Here is an 11631-nt window from a genome sequence, read left to right on the forward strand (position 1 = left end):
TGGTGACCTCACCTCGGCGGCTGCCGCGTCTCACCCGAGACGCCACTGTGATTTACGACGCGAAGTTTTACGCCTTTTTTATCAATTCGACTTGATTTCGTCCTCCGCGTCCAGGACATCCACGTAAGTGGACCCACACGGAGGGAGGGGGGACTTCTCGGAGAGCATCCATAAACGCTGCTCAAAGGACTTTTACTAGCTTTTTCGCTTCCTTTTCTTAGTAGTGTAGTGGAGGTGCGGTCTTTGTAATTCCAGCACGCGCCGGAGTTTTCAAAGTCTATTTACCGGTAGATCCTGGCTGGAGCTCCTGGTTTTACCGCTCTTTTATCGGTCTTTGTTTTCGCCTCTGTTACGCGTAATTGCATTTGCAGTGGCAAGTCGCTGTTAATTATCCTTTACGATCATTTCATTCATCTTTACGACCGAGCGCGGATCCAGGGGGCAAAAGGACACTCCCCCCTCCTTTTCTGACCCCCTGGACAGCCGTCTGAAAGGTTGGCAAAAAGCTGCACTTTGACCCTGTTAGTTGGCAAAAAGTGCACCCCGCTCCCGGGATCCGCCTCCGTTTTACGACGAGGGAAAAAACACACTTTTGCACTAGGTGGTGCGGTATTAATTTTCCGCAGTCAGAGAGAGAGAGAAGAGAGAAGATGAGGCACCGCCTGTCTGGACGTCGCGCTGTCGCGTCGCTTGTCGCGTGTCCGTGGCAAGGCTCCGCAAAAGCCCCGCGAAGTCCGCAAAGCACGTTTCGCGCATGACTTATGAAAGCTGACCTTTGTTTCGGCGGTTTAGCGGTGTGGGCGGCAGGGCGACGGCGCGACGCTATGACGCTGCGCTGGAGAACGGGCCGCCGCGCGAGAGACGCGTGTGGCGGCCGTGGGTTCAAATACCAACTTCTGCAGTCAGTTTCTTTCAAATTAATTTCGTGTCCCGTCGTCGTCGCCGTCGTTCAAGTTGTTGTTGTTGTTGTTGTTGTTGTTGTTGTTGTTGTTGTTGTTGTTGTTGTCGTCGTCCCTCTGGCTGCCACGCGACGACCGGCGTGCGCCCTGGTGCGCTCCTCCGGGCGACGTGTGCCTACACTGGTTCTGCGCGCGAAGCTCGGCCGCGTTTTTGGCGGGAATCCTCTGACAGCGACGACAGGTTATGGCCACGTCGCGTGCGTGCGGTTTTGCGTCGCGATGCGTGAGTGCAGCCCATCCATAATCACGGAGTAAATAAATCGAAGTAAATAAACAAATAAATGAAAGAAACAAAATAAAAAAAGTCGGGGAAAAATTGTGACACCTGCTCGGGGCGAGATCCACGCACTCGCTACCACTCTGCTTGAGGGTCAGTGTACTTCTGCAAGTTACGTCGTGCAAGCACACGCGGCACGGCTTTTGAATGCGAATCGAGGACCCCGATATGATGTAAACGTGTCAGAATCACTGTTTTTTGTAACTCCTTCTCGGTTCGCTCCCGAAAGCAGCGCGGCATCGGGAGGGCCGGTCTACAAGGAGGCCCGGCCCTGGCCCGGCCCAGCCGCGAGGGGACACGACTTTTCAATCAGTGCGTCCTCCCCCATCCCCTCCCTCCCCCTTGTCCTCCCTCTCCACACCTCGAAACTGATCCCATCTCGCCCAGGTAGGCAACCCGCACCGAGTCCTGTCTGGAGCCTGGGGCGCCAGGCGCGGGCGGAGACGGCACGGAGCCACCACCAACCAGCAACACTCTGAAAAAAAAAAGTATTTTTTGTCGGAATTTTTTCGATTTTCAACTTTTAATGATCCACGAAAAAAGAAAAATTTAATATTTAGTCAGTTGGATGAGAAGTGATTCTCATTTTAATGTGCAAAATTTGAGTGCTATGTGGTTTTTTTCTTCCTTTTTTTGACATCTGCCCGTGGAATTGTGTCCCTAGTTTGTACATTGAATGTGGAGAGTGGTCCCCCCCTCGCGGTTGGGAGTCTCCTAATGGAATTCCTCTCTTTATTAATGATCGCCAAAAGTGGGCATATCCCATATTCTTAATCAAACACGGGGACGGCCGGGGACAGTAGTTAACGAAGCGGGGAGATAAACTGACGCGGCTAGACATCGCGTCCCGTCGTCCCGTAGGCGCGGCGCAGGCTGCCTCTCTGTGTGTGTCTCTCTTTCGCACTCGTAGGGCGTGCCACATCAGAGGGACAGAGAGTCTCTCGGAATCAGTCTGCAGGCGGGACGCGTTTGAAGTGAATTTACGAGCACCTTTAACGACAAGCCGTGTCCACGCTGCCAATCATCGAGGTGTGCAAGGCTGCACCCTAACAAAACAAAACAAAGGAAAGCAAAAAATAGACTGACAATCTTAGACAGTGCGTGTTCTAATTTCAAGTGTTCAGAGAAAGTATCAAACTTCCTGTCATTTTTTTTATAACTCTGCTTAACTTAAATATAGATTAAAACGAAAAAAAATGTTTTTCACTGCTTTCATTGAAATGCTTACTCGTATCCTCTGAACACTGATCATTTTTTCTGTTCGACGTTCGTTTATTTATTTATTTTGCTTCTTGTTTTGGCGTGTACTGATCGAGCACACGCCTCGACAAGTTAGACGGCTGCTAACTTGGCCGGACATGACACACAACACAAAGAGGATCCGGAAACAGTGTCAGCAGACGTCATCTTCGGAGCGCGGCGCGGCGCCCGGTCTTATGCCGGGAGTTAGTTTGCAGTCGGTCAACCGGAACGACCGCCCGCCTCTCTCTCTCTCTCTCTCTCTCTCTCTCTCTCTCTCTCTCTCTCTCTCCCGCCCAAACTGCACACGGGGCCTGGCGTCCCCCAAATAGGTCAAAGGTGCACGCCCCACTCTACTTGATGAACCAAATCACACGGTCGAAAAAAAGGTGGAAAACTGCATTTTCCGCGAATCCTCCTCTTGAAGGGTGCGATTAGTGAGTTCACGTTGTTTGACCGTAATTTGTTTTTTTTGTTTTTTCTTTTCTTCTTTCCCGGGCATTGCATGTGTTTGATTGCCATCGGCTGCCATTGGCTCGTGTCCATACCCATTACATTCTCATGAGCCACTCATCACCTCCTGTTTCCCCGGGACACTCGCTCATGCTGGCCCGTCCGAGGACAAGCAGCGCCTGGTCGCTCTGTCTCTCTCGCTCCCACAGGGGGCGCCCCATGAGTGCGAGAGAGACAGAGCGACGAGTCTCGGGCCGTTACGAAGGGCCCCGCGGCCCCAGATGGCGATGGCCCCGCGGGGGGCAGACCTCTCTGTCTCTCTCGCACCCCTGCCGGCGAGAGTGCGAGAGAGACGGAGCGACGCAGCCCGCTGGGCGTCGCCCCATTGGCTGGCCGGCCCGGCGGGGCGGATTGGCGCGGGAATTCGAATATTTGAATAACTAACGAACTAATCTGTGGTGCCGCGGGGCGTGTGCCGCGGGCCAGTCTGTCTCGCTCTTTTGAAAAGTGTTGCATCGCGCGGACGGCCCCGTGAGTGCGAGAGAGACAGACAAGGATTCCAGCGAGCGCGAGAGAGACATACAGAGACACCCGATCGGCGTGCCACCCAATTTCCACGCGCTCGCGCCTCGCGCGCGTCCTTCAGGAGGACCGTAACCGTTTTACCGTTTTACCTTGGCGGCCAGTCGGGAAAGGGTGTTGCCATACAAGTAGGTGAAAATTCCCACGATACTGTGGAAAGGGTTGCCCATTCATTGCCTATTAGGTTGGCAACCCTTCCGAGCGGGATAATTTTCGCCTACCGGTGTGGCAACGCTAGGATCCAACTTTTCTTCCAACAAAGAAAAAGAGGTGAGGCTCCTCCCCTTATCTAGCACGGGAGCGTTATCAGGATGAGCCTTGCAGTGCCGTGCCGGTGGAGGCTGAGGGCATCAACCCGCACGTGGACCCCTTCGGCCAAAGTTCCGCCGCCGCCGCAGTGCTGCCACACGAATTCGTCTCGGAAGGAATTAACTCCGGTGTTTTCGGCAGGGCATTTGTCCCACTTTCCTTACGCAGCTCTAGAGGACCTCTAGGGTCAGGCGTGGCACAGGCAACGCCAGCGCCGCGACACGGACGCCTACACTGCGAAGCATCAAACGATAATTTTAAAAAATCGAGGGTCTTTCGTAGTCGGACCCAGGAAAACCCCCGACATATTTGAACCGTTTCCTTTCTGATCAATTCATTTCGGTCTGTCGCTGTGAACGTGAAAGTGAATGTGTTGTTGGCCAATCAGCCGGACGGCGAATGTGGAAGTGAATGTGAATCCTGATTGGGTCGTAAGTTAGCGGCCGTTGTTCTAGTTTGCGAACCGAACATACCTTGAATGCCTCACTGGGCCCGGAGGCGAGGAGACATATCTGGTCAGTGGGAAAACGAACGGACCTGGCGATACTCCATGCCTGTGACCTTTCATTGAATCGGCCTATCCTTTGTGCGTGGGGTATCAACAAGCCAACGACGGGGGCACGGAGACATCCTAGTAAATAATTTCCTTTATTCAGTGTCCCATTTCCTTTGGTTGCTGCCAAGCGGAGATATTGAAAGATCGCTCGCTGACTCCGTCGCTCTGTCGTCCACGAGTGCGAGAGAGACAGATCCCTTCAGCCAGCAGGCTGGCTGGAGTAATTTGGACGATTATTGCGTCGACACTGCATTACAAGGTGTAGCGCCGTGCCGCCGGGTGGGTCCACTGCCAACATAAATCACAACCAACAACGCCTCATTTAAATACCGTAAATAACGTGCCGACCGGGCCGCGTGCCATCCCTCCACATCTCTCACGGCCGCTCTGGCGCCGCAAGTTTGGCGCCAAAAGATTGGCGCCAAAATTAGGCGCCAAAATAATGGCGCCAAAATTAGGCGCCAAAATAATGGCGCCAAAAATTAGGCGCCAAAACTGAAGGGCCAGAATTTAAGCTCTAAAAATTCGGTCCCTCTCTCTCACCCTTCTTAGGGCGTTGCAGGAACGAACTGACTCAACAAGGTCGACGAATCGGGAAATCTGGAGGATCGGAAAATGGATTCCTTCGACAGATGCACCTCGAGAGTCGACGAGTACAATAACTTGTTGAGGAGGGACGCGTCCTTTTGTCTGGTCGATAAGAATACGAAGCGAAGGCAGCGGCAGTGAGGAATTCCCTTGCAGTGTTGCCACATTAGGCAAGCAAAAACTCCCACTATGCGCCACTGTCGAAAGGGTTTGCCTACCTCCGCCTGCGAGCTGAGGGTGGCAACCCTTCCGGCACTATTGCAAGGTGGGAATTTTTGACTTGGTACGTGGCAGCACTGTCCCCTGGTTTGCACGCTGGACAAGTCTTTATCATTTCCTTACGAGACTTAATCGCCACTGCAATGCCTGCGTGTGCGACGCACGTCCCCCTTGTTGTGACCGACGTGTCCGGCACACTGAGAGTCCGTCTCTCTCGCACTCGCGGGGCGTGCCGTCGGGGTGCGAGAGAGACGGAGCGGTGGTAATGCTCCTGGTGCACACGTTGTTGCGGGCATCGAGATGCTATCGGGCAAAACTGCCGTCCGCCAACGCAAACAAGCAACTAATAACTGCAGCTGACTCTGTGGGTCGTCTCTCTCGCACTCACGGGGCGTCCCGTAGCGGTGCGAGAGAGACAGAGCGACGAAGACGACTCTCAGTCTCCTGGCTGAATGGCACTGCCAAGCGCCGCGCTGTGTTTGGCGACGAGAAGCTGGCCATCATCGTGGCGGCGACACGCAGGGCGAGGACGCTCTGTCTCTCTCGCACTCGCGGGGCGTCCCGAAGGAGTGTGAGAGCGACAGAGCGACGAAATCGTCTTTCGGAATCGGGCGGCTGCCAAGTCGTAAGAACGCAGAACCGTCCCTGTCGGACGACGGACGGCGCGCCCCTGCAGACTGACGTCGCTCTGCCTCTGTCGCACCCACAAGGGCCGCCCCATGAGTGCGAGAGAGAGAGAGAGTCTGAGCTACTGCACGCCCGCACACCGCCACTGCCCTTGACGGCGAGCTCTTTGCCGCCTTCGATGATGGAGAGGAGGAGTGCTGCAGCAATTCACACACCGACGCACTCGCGAATAGAGACATCGGCCCGAGTGTGTTTGTGTGCGTGAGTGTGGGTGGGTGGTAAGTAAGCTGCTGACTCGCTCACGCACACTCACGCGCCGTGCGCACGAGCCTCACGACTCAGAGAGAGAGAGAGAGAGAGAGAGAGAGAGAGAGAGAGAGAGAGAGAGAGAGAGACGAGGAAAGGAGGAAACAGAACGCTTTATTAGAGCATTTCCCCCCGATGTTGTTCGGGTAGTTGCCGATAGAGGGGCGGTGACTGCAGACTGATTCCTCTCCACGCACAGCGCTCCGTCTCTCTCGCACCCACAGGGACCCAGGGGCCGCGCCGTGAGTGCGAGAGAGACGGAGCGGCCCTGCTGTCGATATGAATGAGTCAGGCCGCACTGCCGGCTCGTCGTTTCCACAAAAAGGCGAACTTGACACACGGGAAAGAGTTCCCAGGTTCCCAAGCGCCGCCCAGCCGCCCACACAATGGTCTGCTTAACGAATTGGGCCCCCCTGCTATCTCCTCCAGCATCTCCCCCCCCCATCCCCCCCCTCTCTCTCTCTCTCTCGCTCTCGCAGATAAAATAGTCAACACCTCGTTTCGCATTCTCGCGCCTCATTTTCAATCGCGTCGTGGATTTTTATTGCCTGGCGCTTCGACACGTCCTTCCTGCCCCCCCCCCCTTTTCCCTCTCTCTCTCTCTCTCACACACACACACACTCCAGAGGCCTCTGTGACAACTCCCATTTCGTGGGAACTCGCCCCTTTGCACGAGCGCACGCGTGCACGGTGTAGTGGTGTAGTGCACTGCGGTTGGTCGGCGGACTCTGACCGCGGCCGTGGCTGGCCTGTTGCAGCGGGTGGGCTGCGACGGCGTGGTGGGCTCCAGCGCGCGCCTGGACGGCTGCGGCGTCTGCGGCGGCGACAACTCCACGTGCCGCACCGTGTCGGGGATCTTCACGCGGCCGCAGCTGCCGCAGGGCTTCAACGTGATCGCCGTGCTGCCGCAGGGCGCCTGCAACGTCACCATCGCCCAGCTCAAGCCCACCATCAACCTGCTGAGTGAGTGCCGCCATCGCCGAAACTCCAGACGCGTTTTGAGCTCCAGCGTCGCTAAATGGGACTCGAACCGAACGTGTGACCCCACCAATGGATTGCTCTCCGAACGAGGAATCCATTGGTGGGGTCACACGTTCGGTTCCAGGCCCATTCAGCGACTCTGGAGCTCAAAACGCGTCCGGGGTTTCCGGCCCACTGTGCGCCGTGAGTGCGAGAGAGACAGAGCGAGTGTCGGTTGCAGGCGTGCGCAGGCTGGGCGGCAGTCCGGTGCTGCACGGCGGCGGCCGCCCCTCCTGGCCTGGCGTGTACGAGGCCGCCGGCACCCGCTTCACCTACACCCAGGCCGACCCCGTGAGGGGCGTCGCGGAGACCCTCAGCGCGCCGGGGCCCCTCAGCAAGCCCACGGAGCTCCTGGTAAGCAGCACACTGTGAAAATGTTGAAAAGCTTGGCGCTAGCGCCTGCCAGGCCGGGCTAGGCCACCCGGCGGCACCACTGTCGGGCGGGCGGCCTATCCGGCCAAAGGCAGGCGGCTCCGGGGAACTAAGTTGGCGGTCGTGTGCTCCAGCTGATGTACCAGCAGCCCAACCCGGGCATCAAGTACGAGTACTCGGTGCCGCTGCCGCGCCGGGAGTTCGGTGCGGCCGGCGCGCCCCCCACCGCACTGGCCGCCCCGCTGCCGCCGCTGCTGACGACCACCCCGGCCCCCGAGGAGCGCAACGACGGCGACAACGAGGTGGCCGACGGCTTCCCCTTCGGCCAGGCCGGCGGCCAGGACGTGCCCGCCATGGACGCCGCGGACGCGCCCCCCAAGGGCGGCAAGGGCCGGCGCTTCATGTGGAAGGTGACGGGGTACTCGGAGTGCTCCAAGAGCTGCGGCGGAGGTGAGCGACGGCCGACGCGTTTTGAGCTCCAGAGTCGCTGAATGGGACTCGAACCGAACGTGTGACCCCACCAATGGATTGCTCTCCGAACGAGGAATCCGTTGGTGGAGGGTCGTGACGCGCCGCGTGGTGGTTGCAGGTGTCCAGGAGGCGCAGGTACACTGCGTGCGCCACAACTCGCTGCTGCCGGTGTCGCCGTACCGCTGCGCCGGCCAGGAGAAGCCCTACGAGTTCCTCGTGCCCAAGACCTGCAGCACGCGTCCTTGCCCCGCCGAGTACGTACCGAGCACCGAGCGCGGGTTCGAATCCCCCTGGGGGAGACTCACTCTTTTTTTTTGCAGGTGGGTGACGGGTGACTGGTCGGGCTGCTCCGTGACGTGCGGCTCGGGCACGCAGACGCGCGAGCAGAGCTGCCGGCAGGAGATCTCGACGTCGCTGGCCGTGAGGGTGGCCGACGGCGCCTGCCTGGGCGCCAGGCCCGAGGTGACGCTGCTGCGTGCGTGCGTGCAGCCGCCGTGCCACCACCATCACCACCACCACCACCACCACGTCGCGCCCCCGCGGCCGCCGCCGCCCCCGCAGCGCGACCTGCAGGCGGCCGCCACCCCCGCCCCCGCGGCCAGCTGGAGCGTGGGGCCGTGGGGCCAGGTGGGTGTGCAGACTGCAGGCCGGTGGAGGCGGCCAAAACTCTAGACGCGTTTTGAGCTCCAGAGTCGCTAAACGGGACTTGAACCGAACGTGTGACCCCACCAATGGATTGCTCTCCGAACGAGGAATCCATTGGTGGGGTCACACGTTCGGTTCGAGTCCCATTTCGCGACTCCGGAGCTCAAAACGCGTCTAGAGTTTTGGCCGCCTCCATCGGTCCTCTGGCCCACTGTGCGACGGAGAGGCTGCAGTGCTGATTGCTTGCAGTGCTCCGCCGAGTGCGGCCGCGGCGTGCGCTCGCGCACAGTGTCGTGCCCCGAGCGCCCCGACGGCGCGACGTGCGCCCCCGGGGAGCAGCCGGCGTCCCAGGAGGCGTGCGACGCGGGGCCCTGCGCCAGCATCGCCAGCGCGCCGGCCGGCGCGCTCTCCTGGCTCGCGTCCGAGTGGTCCACGCACGTGAGTAGCTGTCTCTCTCGCACCCTTCCGGAGAGCCCCGCGAGTGCGACAGAGACAGAGCGACTTTGGTGTCCGCAGTGCTCCGCCGAGTGCGGCACCGGCGTGCAGTCGCGGTCCGTGGTGTGCTCGGCGGCCGCCTCCAAGTGCGACCCGCGACACCGGCCCGCCCACACCCGGGCCTGCTCGTCGGAGGGCGCCTCCTGCCGCGGCCAGTGGTTCGCGTCCCCCTGGGGGCCGTGCTCGGCGACGTGCGGCCAGGGCGCGCAGACCCGCGGCGTGGCGTGCCTACAGTGGCAGCGCGGCGAGGCCCGCCTGGAGGTCAGTCCCACCCTTCGTGGCGCTCATCGATAAAATCGAATCGACTATTTCGAATTTGTCTCTCTCGCCAGGTCCGCGACGACGACTTCTGCGACCCCCGGCAGAAGCCGGAGCCGCAGCAGCCTTGCGCGGAGCGGGCGTGCCCCCCACACTGGTACGCCGGGGAGTGGAGCGAGGTGAGCACCAACCACACACAACAACAAAAGTCCCCCCCCCCCCACAAAAAATAGACCAGCTGGTATTTGAACCCGTGACTCTGCCCCGCAGTGCTCCCAGTCGTGCGGCACGGGCGCCCAGAAGAGGGAGGTGCGGTGCATCGGCCCCGGCGGGCCTTCGACGGCGTGCTCGGAGGCCGCCAAGCTGCCCTCCAGGAAGGCCTGCCACCTGCAGGCCTGCTCGTCGGCGCAGTCCCCGCCCGAGACCCAGGACGACCCCGCCGACTCGGGTAGGCGTCGAGCCTCGAGTGACAAGGGCGACTCTGCTGCAGTTTTGAAGACCGTTTTCTCTGATCCCACAGGCGTCCCCTGCGAAGACCGTCTGCGCAACTGCCACCTCGTGGTGCAGGCACGCCTCTGCAAGTACTCGTACTACGGGTCGTCCTGCTGCAGCTCCTGTCGACGGAAGGGCGACTAGCAGTGCACCGGCAGCGCCACCAGCCCACCACTCACCCAGCCAAGGAGAACACAATGCTACAGCCTGGCCAGAATGACCTCAGAATGACCTCAGAATGACCTCAGAATGACTTTTAAAGAAAAAATCATCGTGGCGTTTGTTCTCCTTGGTGCTGCCGCCCGCCCCGAGTCAGGCGAGGGAGTCACTGCCTCTGGGTTGCGAAGAACAAACAAGCAGAAGAGACGCCCCCAACTTGACCAAAACTTCCCGGGGGTGTCCAAACATCGATGCCGGCGAGAGGAACTGTTACCAGCGTTATGCACGAAACAGCAACAAAAACCCGAAATCCAAACTTTGAAACTTAGTTTTTAGCTGTAGTTACTGTCCGCTAGCTCCCGCAAGAGTTTGGAATTTTCCGTCAAGTTAGGAACAGCGCCTTTGGCTGCTCCAGAGTAAAATTTAAAGTGTTGCTTATTTCCCAGAATATTTTGACTCCAAAAAATATAATTGCAGCTTTTGTCCGCCATGCGGTTGCTGTGACTTCTTCAGATTGTCTAGGAAAGGAACTGGTTAAAGAGGACCTGAATCTTCAAAAGACAAGACGACTTGCTTTAGTTGTAAACTAGCCTTTAAATAATTACAATCACGACCCGACAGCCTCAACTCTTGACGCGTTTTCTCTTGGTTGTGGCGGCAGTAACTTTTCTTAGAACTGGTTAGTCACGAAAAACACACGAACGGTGATTTCATCGCCGTGGGAAATCATTTCATCTCCTCAGTTGTACAGAGGAAAACTAAAGACCGAGTTGGTAGTACTATCTAAGTTATGTCTTGTTATGTTACTTACTTGCCAATAGCATATGCAGGAAATGTTTGTCCTTTTTTTTCGCGGATTCTTTCTTTTTGTCTTGTACTTACAGTTGTTGTATTCTTTAAAAGGCGACAAAATAAACAAGGGCGCAACGTGCCGTGCATTTTGAAACTCACAAAGTGACTGCCGATCGTACCATTGTGACTAGAGTGTACCAGTATTGTTTTTTCTTTTGTTTTATAGACTGATGTTTCCACGGAAATTCCATTACTATGCGTAAAATATATTTAACTTCATAGCGTCGTAAGCATTTTGTTTTATTTTTTCGGCCCCTTCCCCGATAGAGTACTCCAAAGAAGCTCTGGCCCGGAAGAAGAAGAACAAAAACGGAAGTAAGAAATTGCAGTATCTATGAGAAATATACGCTGCGCATGAGCATCCGCAGCGTATATTTCTCATAGAAACTGCTATTTCTTACTTCCGTTTTTGTTCTTCTTCTTCCGGGCCAGAGCTTCTTTGGAGTACTCTATTAACGTGACGGGGGAAGTCCCACAATGCACCCTAGCTTGATCACTGGTGGAGCAGGGCCTACACGAAACATGACATATCTTAGGTATTTACAAGGGAAAAAAATCCACACTGGACATCAAATGAACAGCTAGAACTTTGCATCTTCAGGCAACAAGATCGAACACTTCACTTTGTGTGGATGTTTCAGAAAGCTGTTTCAAATCCAGCGCCTGCCGGTACAGGCTATGAAAAACACAGCTGCAATAATGTCGTTTCGAATTCGAAGTTACAAGTTGATCTCGGGGATGCGTGGAAACCA

General features: G+C 57.3%; 1 protein-coding gene across 1 annotated transcript in view; it reads left to right on the top strand.

Annotated features, from left to right (window-relative positions):
* LOC117644781 (ADAMTS-like protein 4) overlaps nt 1-11109 on the top strand; it is a 42905-nt gene extending 31796 nt beyond the window's left edge. Inside the window, exons 7-16 of the mRNA XM_034384399.1 lie at nt 6874-7078; nt 7317-7489; nt 7642-7957; nt 8052-8232; nt 8299-8440; nt 8873-9061; nt 9140-9379; nt 9451-9555; nt 9647-9824; nt 9897-11109. Coding sequence (XP_034240290.1) covers nt 6874-7078; nt 7317-7489; nt 7642-7957; nt 8052-8232; nt 8299-8440; nt 8873-9061; nt 9140-9379; nt 9451-9555; nt 9647-9824; nt 9897-10012 — 1845 coding nt within the window. The 3' untranslated portion in view covers nt 10013-11109. The remainder of the gene's footprint in view (nt 1-6873; nt 7079-7316; nt 7490-7641; nt 7958-8051; nt 8233-8298; nt 8441-8872; nt 9062-9139; nt 9380-9450; nt 9556-9646; nt 9825-9896) is intronic.
* The last annotated feature ends 522 nt before the right edge of the window (nt 11110-11631 follow it).

This window comes from Thrips palmi, unplaced genomic scaffold (assembly GCF_012932325.1).
Source record: "Thrips palmi isolate BJ-2018 unplaced genomic scaffold, TpBJ-2018v1 HiC_scaffold_18, whole genome shotgun sequence".
In the NCBI taxonomy this organism is placed as follows: domain Eukaryota; kingdom Metazoa; phylum Arthropoda; class Insecta; order Thysanoptera; family Thripidae; genus Thrips; species Thrips palmi.